The 15,474-nt window shown below is 36.0% G+C and overlaps 1 protein-coding gene across 2 annotated transcripts in view; it reads left to right on the top strand.

Annotated features, from left to right (window-relative positions):
• LOC138711804 (cytochrome P450 4C1-like) overlaps positions 1-15,474 on the top strand; it is a 174,705-nt gene that overhangs the window by 95,067 nt on the left and 64,164 nt on the right. For both annotated transcript variants that reach the window (XM_069843048.1, XM_069843047.1), the window contains 2 exons: positions 1,316-1,501; positions 12,719-12,788. In XM_069843048.1, the coding sequence (XP_069699149.1) occupies positions 1,316-1,501; positions 12,719-12,788 (256 nt within the window). The remainder of the gene's footprint in view (positions 1-1,315; positions 1,502-12,718; positions 12,789-15,474) is intronic.

Raw genomic sequence — 15,474 nt, 5'->3', positions numbered from 1 at the left:
TAGCTGAAGATGGCCAAAGTTGGCTGAACTCAAAGCTGAATAAAGTTGGAACATTATCACACAATGGCGAAGATGAGTCTAGAAACAATAGTGATGATGTATAAAGAAGAAAAAGACATAAAGACAAGAAAACCATAAACTAAAAATGTAATGGTATTTTGTAGGCCTACTTGTGTAATTATTCAATATTTTTATTTAGTATGTTATGGTAAATGTATATTTTATTTTGTTGAATTTATTTTATTTTACTTTTTAAGACAAAATTATTAATAAATTACGAGATGTTCCTATAAATAAATAATTTTCATGCAAAGTTAGACAACTAGAACATCAGAATAATTAAAAACAGTACTAAAACATATTGTCGCCGGAAAAAGGGCGTATACAAAGTTCCATATTATATTTATTTACTAATAGTAGAACATACTATTTGCTGTTATGTTTCAATAATTTTATTTTAAATATCCTCGAAACTATTTAACAGTAATGAAAAACTTTTTCGACACAACTATGATGAACCTGACAGCTTACATTGAAATTAGTTTATATCAGAACTACATTTTGCTCTATACGCCCTTATTCGGGTGATGTCCTCAATTGCAATAACTCTGGCAATAGCTTAGTCCACGGAATTTAAATTTCCACAATAAATTATCGGACTGTTTTGAGAATACCTAATTTCCCTATTTCAAGATTTGTGACTTATCCTTCTCTCTGGCTGGACCCCTCAATTTATACTGTACTATATTATTTTATAAAATATACTCATCTGAAGAATTTAATAATCTGACACCTATTCTTTTACATTGAATTTTAAAATATGCTTGAGTTAATGTTCTTGTGTAATATTTTAATTTGTTATTGCCAAATCCCACATGATCCCAACTGGTCACTTTCTAAACTCACATGTTCCAAACGGAGCACTCTCAGAACACTCATGATCCAAAGGTCATTGTCAAAACTCGTATGATCAATAATTTAAAGATAAATAACTTTTACTCCTGTATAAATAAATACGGTTACAAATATGAATAGCAGTTTTTAATCATTGCTCTTTCATTTATTAAACTTCATTGTGAAGAAAATGGGCTCCAAGTATTACAAATATGTTTTCCCTCATTTGTGAAAATTTTCAGTTTTGGAACAAGTGAGTTATGACTCTAACCGACTCAAATGAATCGCTGACAATTCATAGATCTCAAGACCACGTGCATGTGTTTACATGATTTTATTCTTTCATTGGAGAGATCGGAAATTGATTTTCATGTCTTGTTCTATGTGAGTTGTTCTTGTCTAATAATGTTTTGTTTTCTAGCCGAAATTTGGAAAACCCATCGCAAGATAATTGGCCCAGCTTTCCACTTGTCATTCTTGAAGACATACGTAGACATATTTAACAAAAGACTTGACAGTTTGTTAAGTGATTTATCAGAAAATGTCAACGCCCCAGAATTTGATATATACGAGAATTTGAAAAACTACACTATTGACAATATCTGCGGTAAGTACTCTAAGCAAATAGTAACTGGATTAATAATACTATCTTTAATTATGCCAGCATGTGATTGCTTTCTGCATGTACAATATATCTTGCAAACGTATGCCAACTTATGTTCCATAAAAGTTTGTATTTATGAGAAGTCATATAAATAAATGTAATATAATTACAGCACTCTATTTGACATTGCTACGTATTGTGAACATAATAAATCTCGTAGACCGTGGTCCCCAACTCAGAGCACTGTGTCGTCATCAAGCCTTGCCCGCTCGCCCTCTCGGCAAGGGAAAGTCGTAACAAGGCAGGTAAGGCATTCAGCGGCGGGACCACAATATGAATTTACTGCATAGGTTTATGAATGTTTTCTGATACAAAAAGAAACGAGCTAAATAAACATAACAAAATAAACTATCTTAAGCAATTTGAAAAACAATTTAGCCTCTTTTCAACAAAGTAAGAAGTTAATAAAATTATAATAATTATTTTCAGAAATGTAATACACATTTCATGTTAATTATTTAGAGCAATGCATGACAATTATTGTAAAGGTGTAAACTGCTTCTGTTAAAGAACATGTAGAGTAAAACACATAAAAGCCCTAGGAATAGTAGGCCTAATGCGGAAATTAACTGCATTCAGTTCACTCAACACTGGCATTAGGACTGATTTTTCGGGATTTGTTTAATTCTCTTTTCCCTCAGTAATTTCTCAATGTTTGGAACTATTGTTTGTATAGTGCATAATCTGAGAGCACATTTTAAGTTGTAATCCAATACTTGGCTTCCATGACTTGACTTGCTTATCTTCATCATAGGAAAGAATTACTGCCCGCACAGATTTTTGAATCCGAACATGCAGGTCTGTGCAATAGGGGAAATCACACATGGAAAGTTCATATGAAAGTGAGATAAACTTCTTTTGTTTTTATATTTATTCTTCAATTCACTATCGTAAAGTAAATCAAAAGTTCCAATTGCAGATAATAATCCAAAATCAAATTGAAAATGTTTCTAGTCTTTAAATCCCAAACCAAATTCTTGGCACAGATCGCGTAATGTGTGAACATATTTTTCGAAATCCAAAGTCGTAGAAAACTAGTAGGCCTATATTGTTGTTAATTTTGAGAAATGTGCTGTATCCTTTTAGTTAAGCTAATGTTCCATAATTTTATTAGAGGCGGTTTCATATTAAACGCCTTCACACTGTCATATAACTGTGTAATAATCTTGTTCTTATTTTGTAGGAAACAATTTAAAGTATTCAGATAATTCCATTAAGAAAGCAATTTCCCATATCCGTTTTTTAATTTTTCACTTATGATGCAGGTTTTTCTTCTTCCTCCGTGAACGATGATGTTTCCTCCTGCAGTTCAAAGAATCTACCCAATAATTTGCCACGACTTAGCCACCGCAGTTTACTATAATATGGCAGATCGCCATACGCACTATTGCATTCGTCAAGAAAGACTTTAAATTGAGCTGAGTAAGACCTTTCGATCTAATTGTGTCAGTGGTTTTTCCAGTTACTCCCATAACACCATTTTTAATTTGTTTCGCATATGAATTCTTTGGTGTATAATGCAGTGAATAGAAATAACTTCATGGGATACAATACATTAACGGTCTTCACTTCGCCCCTTAGATTCCCTATTACACCCGTTTTACTTCCAACAATGGAAGGGGCACAATTGGTTGCCAAGGATACAAGTTTATTCCAAGCAAGTCCAAAATAATTTCTACAGCCTCTACACGAAAATATCGGAACCATTATTGGTACCCTTTATAAGAGCTCTTCCTTGATCTGAAAGTTTTCAGTAATGCCTCTTACAAAAATCACCAGTTGGAAAGTATCGCTAACATCAATATGTTCATCTACTGCCAAAGAATAACAAATGAAAGACTGACAAATAATTACTACTTGCACCTGAACGTCCTTGGCTAGACTTCGGATGGGACGCATCACGGTGGAAGGAGACAAACTGATAGATTCAAACTCCTACACTTGTGAGAAAAGTTCATTTGTTGTAGTTACACATTCTTCGAAAAATTTTCAGTCTTCAAAAGATCTTAAATGTCTTACTATTAAAAGTGAAATTTTATAACAGATTCGCTCAGCCGATTCACTAGTATTGTTATGTTAAACAACTTCTAGCTCATTTTCCTTCAATTGTTGAATTAATGCTACACGCTCTTCTCTTCGTATCTGCCATATTCGTTACTGTGAGTTGTATAATGTATCTGTAAATTGTATTTCTTCAGTGTTGTCTACGTTTTGAAGTGTTTTCTGCTCCTCACATCTCTTGTTTGAATGGATAGCAAGAACCGCCTCTGTTCACTACAACGCAAAGTCACAAGCCGGTTCATGTCCAAGGTTAAGGCGGACATGGCGGTGCGTGCGTGCGATGCGTTCAGACGATCAAAGTTCATGGTTAAGGCGGACATGGCGGTGCGTGGGTGCGATGCGTTCAGACTATCAAACTGTGTCTAATAAATGGAGTTGTCCAACGTGAACACGTGACGAGTGCGATTCCTACAATGCTGTGAAGCCGCACCGCACGCATTGTTTGGAATTTAAAACGGTTTGATATTCACCGCAGTTGTCGTCCGGCAAGCAATAGCAATGGAAGTCTTAATTTCCGAAGTACAAACAATAAATGTATTGTGGAACAAAAGAAACCCTCAGTACAAGGATAGTTTGGCTATTGACAAAGAATGGAGCTCTATAGCTGGTAGTACGGGATATTCAATTGAGTTTAAAATAAGTAAATATTTAATTATTAGGGCAAGGCAATTAATGATTTTGCACCTTTTTCTTATGAAGGTTTAAACATTGCTAGCATATATGGAAATGTATGACATTAAAAACCGGGTAAAATAAAAGCAATTCGTTATGGCATTTTTTTGCATTTTCTTAACTTTTTTACGGATATGTCATTTTTTAGCAATTTTTAGGTCATTTTGAGCATTTTTTTTACACTTTTCAGGAAGGCTGTGACATTATTTGAATTTGATTTGAGATTTTTATTATACTTCAGTATTTTCCTTGTCAGTACAATTTCTTGGAATTAAGTAGATGTTTGCTAGCTTGTACCCCTATTTTTCAAGGTATGTGCATAATGAACTTGCCCACTTCTAGGAATTTTATTCAAATTCTTAGGGCGTATGCTAGCTTGTACCCCTATTTTTCAAGGCATAATGAACTTGTCCACTCCTAGGAATTTACCCACACTCCCACAGAGATTCCTTTCTCCAGGTAAACTGGCATTGTTATGCTGTTAATTGAGGTGGTTAGTTGTTTCTAGTCGTCTGTGTGAACAGGTCAAGAGCAAAATGCCTAAAGTAAAGGAGAGTGCTAGTGTTAAATTAAAGGCATTTGTTTCAAAATATGGAGAAAATATTTTTTCAACGGACGTTCGTATTTTATTCTGCAAGATCTGCGATGTGAGAGTGGCTGCTGAAAAAAAGTTTACGATAGAACAACACATGCCACGGGAGAAACATAAACGTGGCCTGCAGAGACTTGAAAATAAATCCAGTGTAAACTTACAGCAAATGCTTCTGGGGGATACGTGTTCAACGTTTTCGCCATTTTGTGAGAAACTATGTGAAGCTTTTCTATCGGCTGATATTCCACTTCACAAACTGAATCATCCTAAGCTGCGAACTTTCTTAGAAGAGGAGACCGGGAAATTAATTCCAGATCCCAGAACATTGAGAAGAACATACATAGCTCGGTGCTATGACAAAACTTTGAAAAAAATAAGAGAAATGATTGGAGAAAGAAATGTATTCCTATCCACTGACGAGACAAAAGACTCTATGGGGCGTTATGTAGCTAATGTTATTGTTGGAGTTTTAGAAGCACACAGCCCTGGAGAACAATTTCTACTACATTGTGAGCAGCTGGACAAAGTCAACTACTCAACGATCAGCTTAGTATTTGACCATGCACTGAGAATACTTTGGCCTGATGGGATTCGAAATTCCAATGTATTGCTTTTTATAACAGATGCAGCACATGTGACGTGTTTAGCGCATGCATTACACCGGGTCGCGGAAGAAGTACGTGCAAATTTTCCTGAAGTGGATAAATTAATTGGATGCGTGAAGAAAGTATTCTTGAAAGCCCCCTCTCGAATTTCAGCATTCAAAACAGAAGCTCCAGAAATAGAATTGCCATTTTCACCTGTTTTGACTAGATGGGGAACATGGCTTCAAGCTTGCAGTTATTATTGCAAGAATTTCGATGTTGTGAAAAAAGTGGTTGATTCTTTTGATAATGGTTCGGAAGTGAAGTTTATGTTTGAGTGTAGGTGATTGAAAGCGTTGGTAATGCTGTCGCTAATATTTGTATCGTTCTCGTATACGAGTAACGTATCGTCTACATATCTAACATAAGCTATAATATTAAACTTACTTGAAAGAGCAGGGACAACACATTGTGAGTCAGTGTCAATAAAAAAGGCGCAAGAACTGTTAGCTGATAAAGAAATTGCTGGTAAACTTTCTTACATAAATACTAATTTTGGATTCCTTCCTGATGTCATAACTGCACTGGCAAAATCCCAAGTGACATTAGTGGAACAGCTACAAATAGTGGATAAAGTGGTGAATGATTTGAGCCGTGCATGTGGTAAAGTGGGTGATGCAGTGTCAATGAAGATGAAAAACTGTCTAAGCAAGAACAGGGGGTACAAACATTGTGTTCAATTGGCAGAGCTTTGTCTGGTGAAAATTTTTCTCTTCCTGACTGTGAGTTAAATCCAGGAGGTATTGCTTGCTTTCAGTTTGCTCCAATTGTTTCCGTTGAAGTTGAGAGAAGCTTTTCCATTTATAAGTCGGTACTAGCAGACAATAGACAATCATTTTTGTTTGAAAATCTCCGCCAAGTTTTGATTGTTAACTGCAATTCAAAATTGTTGTAAAAGTGCACTTGAAATGAATTTTCTGCAATACAAGGTACTGTAACATGTATTTTTTTTTTTAATTTTATGTAGTTCAGTAATCAAGTGTGTACTTAACGTAATTAAAAGTATTTTCATTGGCAATGCTTTACTTTATATTGGTCATTTTTTTTGTCTTTTTTAGGTCATTTTTTGTATTTTTTAGGTCATAAATGCATTTTTTATTTTGCATTTTTTACCAATTTATAGGTCATTAAATGCTTTGCCCTATTAATTATATAGGTTTTAAGCAATGTTTATTCTTTTCGAAACCCGTGATAATGAAATTAAGCTTACTTAAACATTAAATTGCTTCCAATTAAAATTATTGATAAAAGGTGTCTTGCATATTTTCTGCTGCTTCGACGTACGACTGTTTGCCTCGAGTGCTGGAAGTTATGATATCCTTGCGTCACATTATCTTCCGAGACATTGTTAGAATTATCCTCTTCCTTGTCAATTATAGCGCTATGGAAAATTATTTTACAAAATGAAATGCATTTTCTACACTAGTTTCAATAGATTTCAACAATATTTCATTCTATAGTCATTCTTCAAAGTGATAAACGGTAATTGAAATATGAGGTCGTTATCTTGTTTTGAGATCTTCTAGTGTAGGGTCTCATTAGATATGTTCTTAAAGAATAAGCTTCGTCTCCTATGAATAAAAATGGAGTCTTTCTTTTTCGAAGTCACTGTAGGTACCTGAACATCTTTTCGTAAAAGTAAAGCGCCATTTTTTATGTTTTAATAAATTGCTGAGTTATGAAATATTCATTTCCATATGCGTCCACGACGATAATTAAAAATCGATATACTGCAGGAACTCAACAAGTAACCATTAGAAGAAAAAATTACAGAATACAGAAACAGATGGCTTGAACACATTTCTCGTATGGAAGCTGGTCGGACACCCCAAGAAATGCTAAAATACCACCCTCAAGGACGACGACGACCTGGACGTCCACAGAAACGTCTATTGGATCCTGTATAGCTGGAACCGAAACAGGCCAACAATGGCCTAATTTCGTGCCTGGAATATGATGATGATGATGATGATGATGATGATATTTTGCATTAAAAACTGCCAGCAGTACTATTGAGAAAAATGTTTATAATTGAAAGACATACTAGCTGATTTAGCTGGATACTTCAGTCTAATATGTTTTTCGTCGATACTGAGTAAACAGTCGGGATTTTTCTCGTTGCCAAACTTCCAGAACGGCCCCGAGGTTCACTCAGCCTCCTATAACATTGAGTACCGGGTCTTTCCCGGGGGTAAAAGGAGTCGGAGCGTGGTGCCGACCACACCACCTCATTCCAGTGCCGAGGTGATGGAAAGCATGGGCTCTACCTCCATGCCTCCGCCCCAAGTGCCTTCATGGCATGTGACGGGGAAACCTTTACTGAGTAAACAGTTTTTCGAAATAGACTTTGGCAAGCTTTTCAAAATTTTTAACATTAGGCACAGGCATATGCGTTTTCTGAAGTGAACCCCAAATAACCTTCTCAACCTCTATGATTATAGATGCAATAGATGATTTTGATATACGAAAAGTGAAAGCAATTTGCTTAAATGCAATTCCTGTTGATAGGTACCGGCACCTGAAACAAAATATAGCATATATATATATATATATATATATATATATATATATATTCAAAGAAAGTTGCAAAAATTAAATAATATTAGTTACGCATAAAATTTATGAAAGCCTTCAAATAATTTGAAAAGGAAAATCAGGCTATTCCGAAGATTGTGTTGCAACATATCCTAGAAAATGGCAGTAGGCTTACAGTATGTTACCAAACAACGCCCTTACAGGATACAGTAAAGCCTTGGTTTTTCTGAACCGAAGCATGCTACGTGCGAGGTGCGAGGCCCGTCTCGCACAAATCTGGTCCACACGAGAGATAGTGAATGGTTTCTATAACTGCGAGGTACGCAAACCTAGCACCTCGCACGTCGCATGCGTGGGTTCAAAAAAACCAAGGCTTAAGAGCTACAGAGAGAAATTTATCACTACTAGAGGTATCAGAAGATACGCAAGTCTCCAGGATTTAGCGGGAATTAAGTCAAGCACAAGATTGGTAGAAACTAATAATACAGAGTCGAACGCAATTGTTGATATTCCAGAAGAAAGTTTGAATGAAACGGCAACACCGTCTGGTCTTCAACCAATACCAAATCTACCCTTCACATTCAAGGCAACGGAGTGATGTAAATGTAGCCTACATCACATCACGAGCAACAGCATCTCGTTCAAAGAGGAAGGGAGCAAGCGAAGTTAATACTGAAGTAGAACAGAGACTATTGGCATTGAGGCTCAGGAGCGTACTCTCCTTCAAACACAGGAAGATGAGAATTCACTCTGAGTTCATTACAGCCACATTTCAGAAGAATTTATTCATTCCAACAACTACGAATTAGAACAAAATTTCAGGCTGCTAAAGACTTCAGTGTTAGTTGTAGCACATTAGACAACACCAACAAAATTTCAGAAAATATTGCTGCAAGAATGTTACATGGTGAATGAAGTTGTTTCCATTTTCCCAGTATAAACGCTCTTATGAATTCATCTATTGATGTATCATCAATGCAAACAAACTGTTCCAACATTCCCTCACCCACTTGTTCTACCAACTAAGGTTACTCCAATAACCCTTCGTCCTGTTATTCAAATCATATCTCTTCACCTCAAGACACAAATGTATTGTATGCAGAGAAGAATGAATCCAGTAACACGCACCTTTAACCTATGTGATCATTCGTCACAGGCTGTACTCTGAACATAGTTAAATAAAAACATTGTAAGCAGTATTATTACTCAATAATTCACCTTAAAGTTAGCAAAAGTTTTTTTTTTTTCAAAGAAAAGGATCTGTCGAAGTTTATTGTACAACGATAACAAGCAAGAAGTATTTTTTCCACAATATTATCAAAAGTATTTGTCATTCAGGTATACTGGCGAATGCTTTTCGTTCTCTAGTAACAGAGGGTATAGATGTTGCAATTCATCATAAATCAACCTGATCCTACAGATTACGCGAGTCCTTTGTTTGTTACGTCTCTTAACTCTTTCAATACCGTAATTTCACACAACTATGGTCCAATATCACATCACTTTTTATATTTCTCATTGTAATTTTCAAAATATGGCTATTAGAAGAAATTTTTTTGTTGATATCAACTTTAGAAAGATCAGGACTTAATATCAAACACTTTTGTTATTCGAAATGTAGTTTGTATATGGAACTTATTTTTATAAACTGTGGCCTGTAGTTGTGTTATGAAGTCACAACTATAGTCCACTGAATATTTGCTAATATAAATCGCTCATGGACTATAGTTAAGAGGATGTTTTGCAAATATGTCATATAGCAGTCAATAATTTTTAATATAAAATACAGATTTTCAGAAGACAGTGAGTAAAATTATTTATTTCATTTTAACATAACCGCCGTTTCTTTAAGAAAAATATTGCGCCGCACTCGACCTCTCTCTCTCTTTCTCTAATCGTCTAAACTTGTTAGTTGGAAAACAAGACAACTAAATAATAAACTAACCTGCCATGAATCGTTATGATCAGGATGGTAATCTGCGTGTCGAGGTAGTCAAGTGATAACATACACTCACTATATAAAACACAATTATTTATTAGAACAAGCAAATAAATTCGTAGCACAGAATATATCTTGTGAACAATGTAGCGTAGACCAAATCCCGCTAATTACCTTACATAGGTATGTGCTTCCCCACGCTGGCATCCATCTTGTCATACAACCTTGACATAACCATCACTCAGCACACACATAGCCGTTACATACAAATTGGTCACCCCTCAAACGTCACACAACAATGGGTGCCTTCGTCGTGGATTCCATACCTTTTGAATTCGTTCTACTGCAATAACTAGATTAAACATAAGCCAAAAGCAACTCACTGAACTGATGGTATATAGAGGTAGGCTTTTAATTATATCACAGCCAGAAAAACGATCCACCAAAAATACAAATACCGACCAGTATTTCACCAGAGTTGACTGAACGCAAATCAGTCAGGAAAACGATAGCAGCTCAAACTAATAAGTACGTCCCAAAACTCGCCGCTAAATTCCACCCGAATCCCTTCTGCAATTCACTCACAGGTTCCCGCACACCGAGTACTATACGGCTTCTGGTAGACTTATCGAACCCTGTTCGATCCCCGGCCTACGTAGTAGCTCGTACTCTTCACAACACCCTCACTTGCCGACACACCTCAAACCTTAGCGAGTCCTTTCACTGGACTAATATCTTCTGCGATACTTCACAGGATCCCACAACACGGTGTACAATACAACTCCTGGTAAACTTATCGAACCCAGTTCGATCCCCGGCCTACGTAGGAGCTTGTACCCTGTCACGCGTCCGACCTCCATGAGCCCCTCCACTGCACTGACGCTAAAATCGAGCTGAAACTCGCTTCACAGACCAAATCTAAATCACGCCATCGTCTTGACCAATCAGCAAGCGCTGTTATAAAATAAATGATCGCTCCCCGAATCAAAAAAATGACTGGCCCCACGGACTCAACTCATCATAGGTTATAGGAACAGAAACAGAGCAAAAAGAAAAAAGAAAGTTGAGAGGAAAGCCATCTACGAGAAGTAAGAAGAACTAGATCAGAAAGAAAAAACTACAAGCCATCTATATAGAGTTAGAATAATTAAAACTAACAGAGAAAAATATTAAGATAGAAAAATCTAAAAGAAATAGAAAGGAAAAGAAAGATGTGCTGAAATATAAACGGCACAATATTTGTGTCAAAAATGAAATCAATATAAAACCAAAACAAAATCAAGACAACCATTCTTAATCCAAATCAAACATCCTCAAAGAGATACATAAACAAATGGTTAATGTTTTGTTTAACTCCATAGATCTTCAAGTTCAGGCACATGGAAAAGCTTCCTTTCCGTACTTTGCTGCTTTGACTTGTTTAAATTGTTTAATATCCTTTTTAGGATGGTTTGAAGTATCTTCGAAGGTCTCTTTAATGTCTGAAAAGTTCAATGAAGTATCTGATGCCAAGGAATATCCATCTTCATCTTCCTCGGTGGAACTCTCTGCTGTCTTCGCCTTGCGATAATTTTTGTTTCTGCTTGAGCAAGTTGCAATTTTGGAGGTAGATGGTAATGCAAAATTGTCAATATCTTCTGCTGAAATAATTTTACCTGGCTCAACATCAAGCTCATTCTTTCTCCTCTTTATGGATGTCCCTTTTTCAATTGCTTGATTCGTTGTCATTTCTATATATTTTATGAATGTGTCTGAAACAGCACTTCCTTCTGGTTTCCTGCCGTTAGGATCAGAATATGATGGCACATTTTCTAGAACTTCAACTGTACAAAGAGGAAAGATTCCAACCTCCCTGAATTCAGCTTGCAAATTTGCTTGCAATATCGGAATAACTTTATTCTAGACCTTATATAACAATGGAGGAAATACGTTTTTGGGATTTGTTGGCATGCTTCTTCCATCTGGTGTCGCTTTTCAATCATCAAGTATTTGCCGCCAATGGTATTTCAATTGCGAAAACAAGTTCTGTTTAGTGGTTGCATCAGATCGGTCACATTTGAAGATTGCAAGACCTATGATAATTCATTCTTGTTACGTTCTGAAAAGCATTTCGCCCAACGTCTTCCAGATAGGTTCTTAGTGAGTGCTGGTAGGCCTACTTTGCGGTCTTGGCTCTCCTGATACATTATCACAATACACATGAGGTCGAATAAAGTTATCGGAAATCCAAAATTGGACATGGATATAGCATGTTCGACAAATGCTTTTTCTTCTGAAGGCAAGAAGAAGCATTGACGACCAGGTGAGTTGAGTTTATTTTAATGCAGTGCTCTCGGTTCAGGGGTATTATGGAACTACGAGGTATTTTGTACTTTCCTGCGGCATTTAGCTGCGTCATTGCCTTGCAGGTGATATCTTTTATACAAAGATGCATACTTCTGTCACCGTATGGCTTATAGGACTTTACTGCCACCTTTCTACGAAACATTTTATTAGGCGGCACCACCAGAAGCTATAAAAACATTCTGAAATGTAAGAACCAAAATCAGTTTACATTCAAATATCTGCCTTGGACTTTAAAATTATATTGGAATTTAGCATTTGGGGAAGCAGATTGTATACGGAAATTGACTATCGATAAAAGCTGAAATTAAATATAAATTAAATGAAGTTATTTTCACATTGCAATGAATAAAACAATTTTATTTCTTTTGCAGAGACTACTACGGGCATAACTGAATATACTGATAACATTAAGAGATCTGAAGTCTGGAATCTTCTAGAGTGGTAACTATTTCATCATTATTAGCGTATATGTTTATAACTTAAGGCATATTCCTAGTACATAAGAATAATGTAAACTCGTAAATTTATGTATTTGTTCTCCTCTCATGCCTTATAAATTTATTTTTAGATATTGTTATGAACGAGTGAACGAACGAATGAAAAATCGAATGAACGAATAAATAAAAAATAAGTAAATAAATTAATTAATAAAATTTAATGATTAAGTGAGTAAGCAGGAAGGCAGACTGCGCAAGAATTGCGGTCGCATTGTCACATTGCGCACAGGGTTATTTTAAACACTGCGGTCGCATAGGCACATTGCACACAAGATTATTTTAAATATTGCGGTCGCATAGGCACTTTGCACACAAGATTATTTTAAAGATTGCGGTCGCATAGGCACATTGCGCACAAGGTTATTTTAAACATTACGGTCGCATAGGCACATTGCGCACAAGGTTATTTTAAACATTGCGGTCGCATAGGCACTTTGCGCACAGGGTTATTTTAAACATTGCGGTCGCATAGGCACATTGCGCACAAGATTATTTTAAATATTGCGATCGCATAGGCACATTGCGCACAAGGTTATTTTAAACATTACGGTCGCATAGGCACATTGCGCACAAGGTTATTTTAAACATTACGGTCGCATAGGCACATTGCGCACAAGGTTATTTTAAACATTGCGATCACATAGGCACATTGCGCACAAGGTTATTTTAAACATTACGGTCGCATAGGCACATTGCGCACAAGGTTATTTTAAACATTACGGTCGCATAGGCACATTGCGCACAAGGTTATTTTAAACATTGCGGTTGCATAGGCACTTTGCGCACAAGGATATTTTAAACATTGCGGTCGCATAGGCACATTACGCACAAGGTTATTTTAAACATTGTGGTCGCATAGGCACATGCGCACAAGGTTAGTTTTAGCATTGCGGTCGCATAGTTACAGCTCACCACCAGATAGTAGCCTATAGGCGAGACGGATCTCCGTATACTCGTGCGCCCTTATAAATGTGATGATTTTTCAAGTCCGATAGCCTGCCTGGGTGGCATTCGTGAATTCTACGCTGAAAGGTAAGCCATCCTGGCTCAGCCAGTGACAGAGCTAGATCCCCGTTTCCGGACGAGTAATGCTGGAATTATCAAATGTATGATATTTATAGGTAGTATATTAAAAATCTTTATACCAGTAGGCTATATACATAACTAACTATTCTGAGTTGTAGTCAATCTATGCAACGGTACATCAAAAGTAAAGCTTTTTTTTTTTTTTTTTTTTTTGTAATTATGTATATCATTTCTAAATGAATAACATTTCTCATTACTCTTAATATAATATATTAAAACCTCAAACTTAGGAGCAGAGAACTCTTTTTTATTTTTTCCTTGTGTAAAAGAGGTTTACACGATGCTCTGTAAATAGACTTTATTAAAAACTCTTAAAACTGTGTTCTGCAATAAAATAATTTCATTTATGAAAGAACTATTACCACAAATAAGAAAGTCATAACAAAAAAAAAATACTTTCAAATAAAGCAAAATAAATACATAGGTCGATTTTGTAGTTCTGGCAACTAATTTTTTTCTCGATACATATCATACTTACATGGTTCTAAGTTTTACAAGCCTTCGATGTAGTCACCAGCTTTGCATATAACGCGTTCTCAGCGATGCGGAGGCCATTGATCCCGTTGGACTGCCTAATATGTTGATGGTGTCAACAGAACGGTCTGTTGCCTATAAATCGTCTTCAACTGTTCGGAAGCGAATCCCGCGAAATGTGTTCTTCATCTTAGAGATTAGATCGAAGTCGCAGGGACTTAAATCCGGAGAATATGGCGGGTGATACAGCACTTCCTAGCCCAACGATTGAACAATTAAGACACAAATCCTGCTCTATGCGCCCTAGCATTGTCATGCAGAACGATGGGTGGGTTATCCATAAAGTGTCGCCCTTTTCTTTTCAGAGCTGCTCGCAGATTGTTTCTCAAAAACGATCCTATTATTCATACTCTTAGGTCCATCGATCCAGTATTGTATAAGTAACCAAAGCAGCAGCAGTGAGTGGCATTCATCAGTGGTTCATTTAAACATCGCTATGTTGTCAATGCTAAGCATGAAAGGTGATAGGTTATTGGTAAGAATAGGTTTTAAATTTCGATATACATAGAAAATTAATTGAAAAAAAAAAGAAAATAGTGGAGGTTTACTGTAAAGAAATGTAGAGCACGTAAGATTACTCTCGAAAAACCGGTGCGTGGAACACTGATTACTCGTGTCTTATCTAAAGGCCTAAATATGGAGCTATTTCTTTTTTACAGACATTGCGGGATGAGAAAAATGGTACGTGGCAATTTTTCGAATATAGGAAATGAAGTTAATTCCAATTACGGCATATGTCTAAATCTTCATATAAGAAACTAAAGTCAGTTGAAAGTAAGTCTACAGTGATAGCCGAGTGGATACAAATTATTATTATTATTATTATTATTATTATTATTATTATTATTATTATTATTATTATTATTATTATTATTATTATTATTTATGATGATCAAGCCAAGCCTATGAATAGATGAAGAGATTCTCATTGAGAATTTCAAGTCTTTATTTCACGAACAGCATTCATTTCTGGACTAGAAATAAATGTATGAACAAATATGAGCATGATG

The sequence above is a fragment of the Periplaneta americana genome, chromosome 13 (assembly GCF_040183065.1).
Source record: "Periplaneta americana isolate PAMFEO1 chromosome 13, P.americana_PAMFEO1_priV1, whole genome shotgun sequence".
Taxonomy (NCBI): Eukaryota; Metazoa; Arthropoda; class Insecta; order Blattodea; family Blattidae; genus Periplaneta; species Periplaneta americana.
This window is presented reverse-complemented; position numbering and strand designations above follow the sequence as displayed.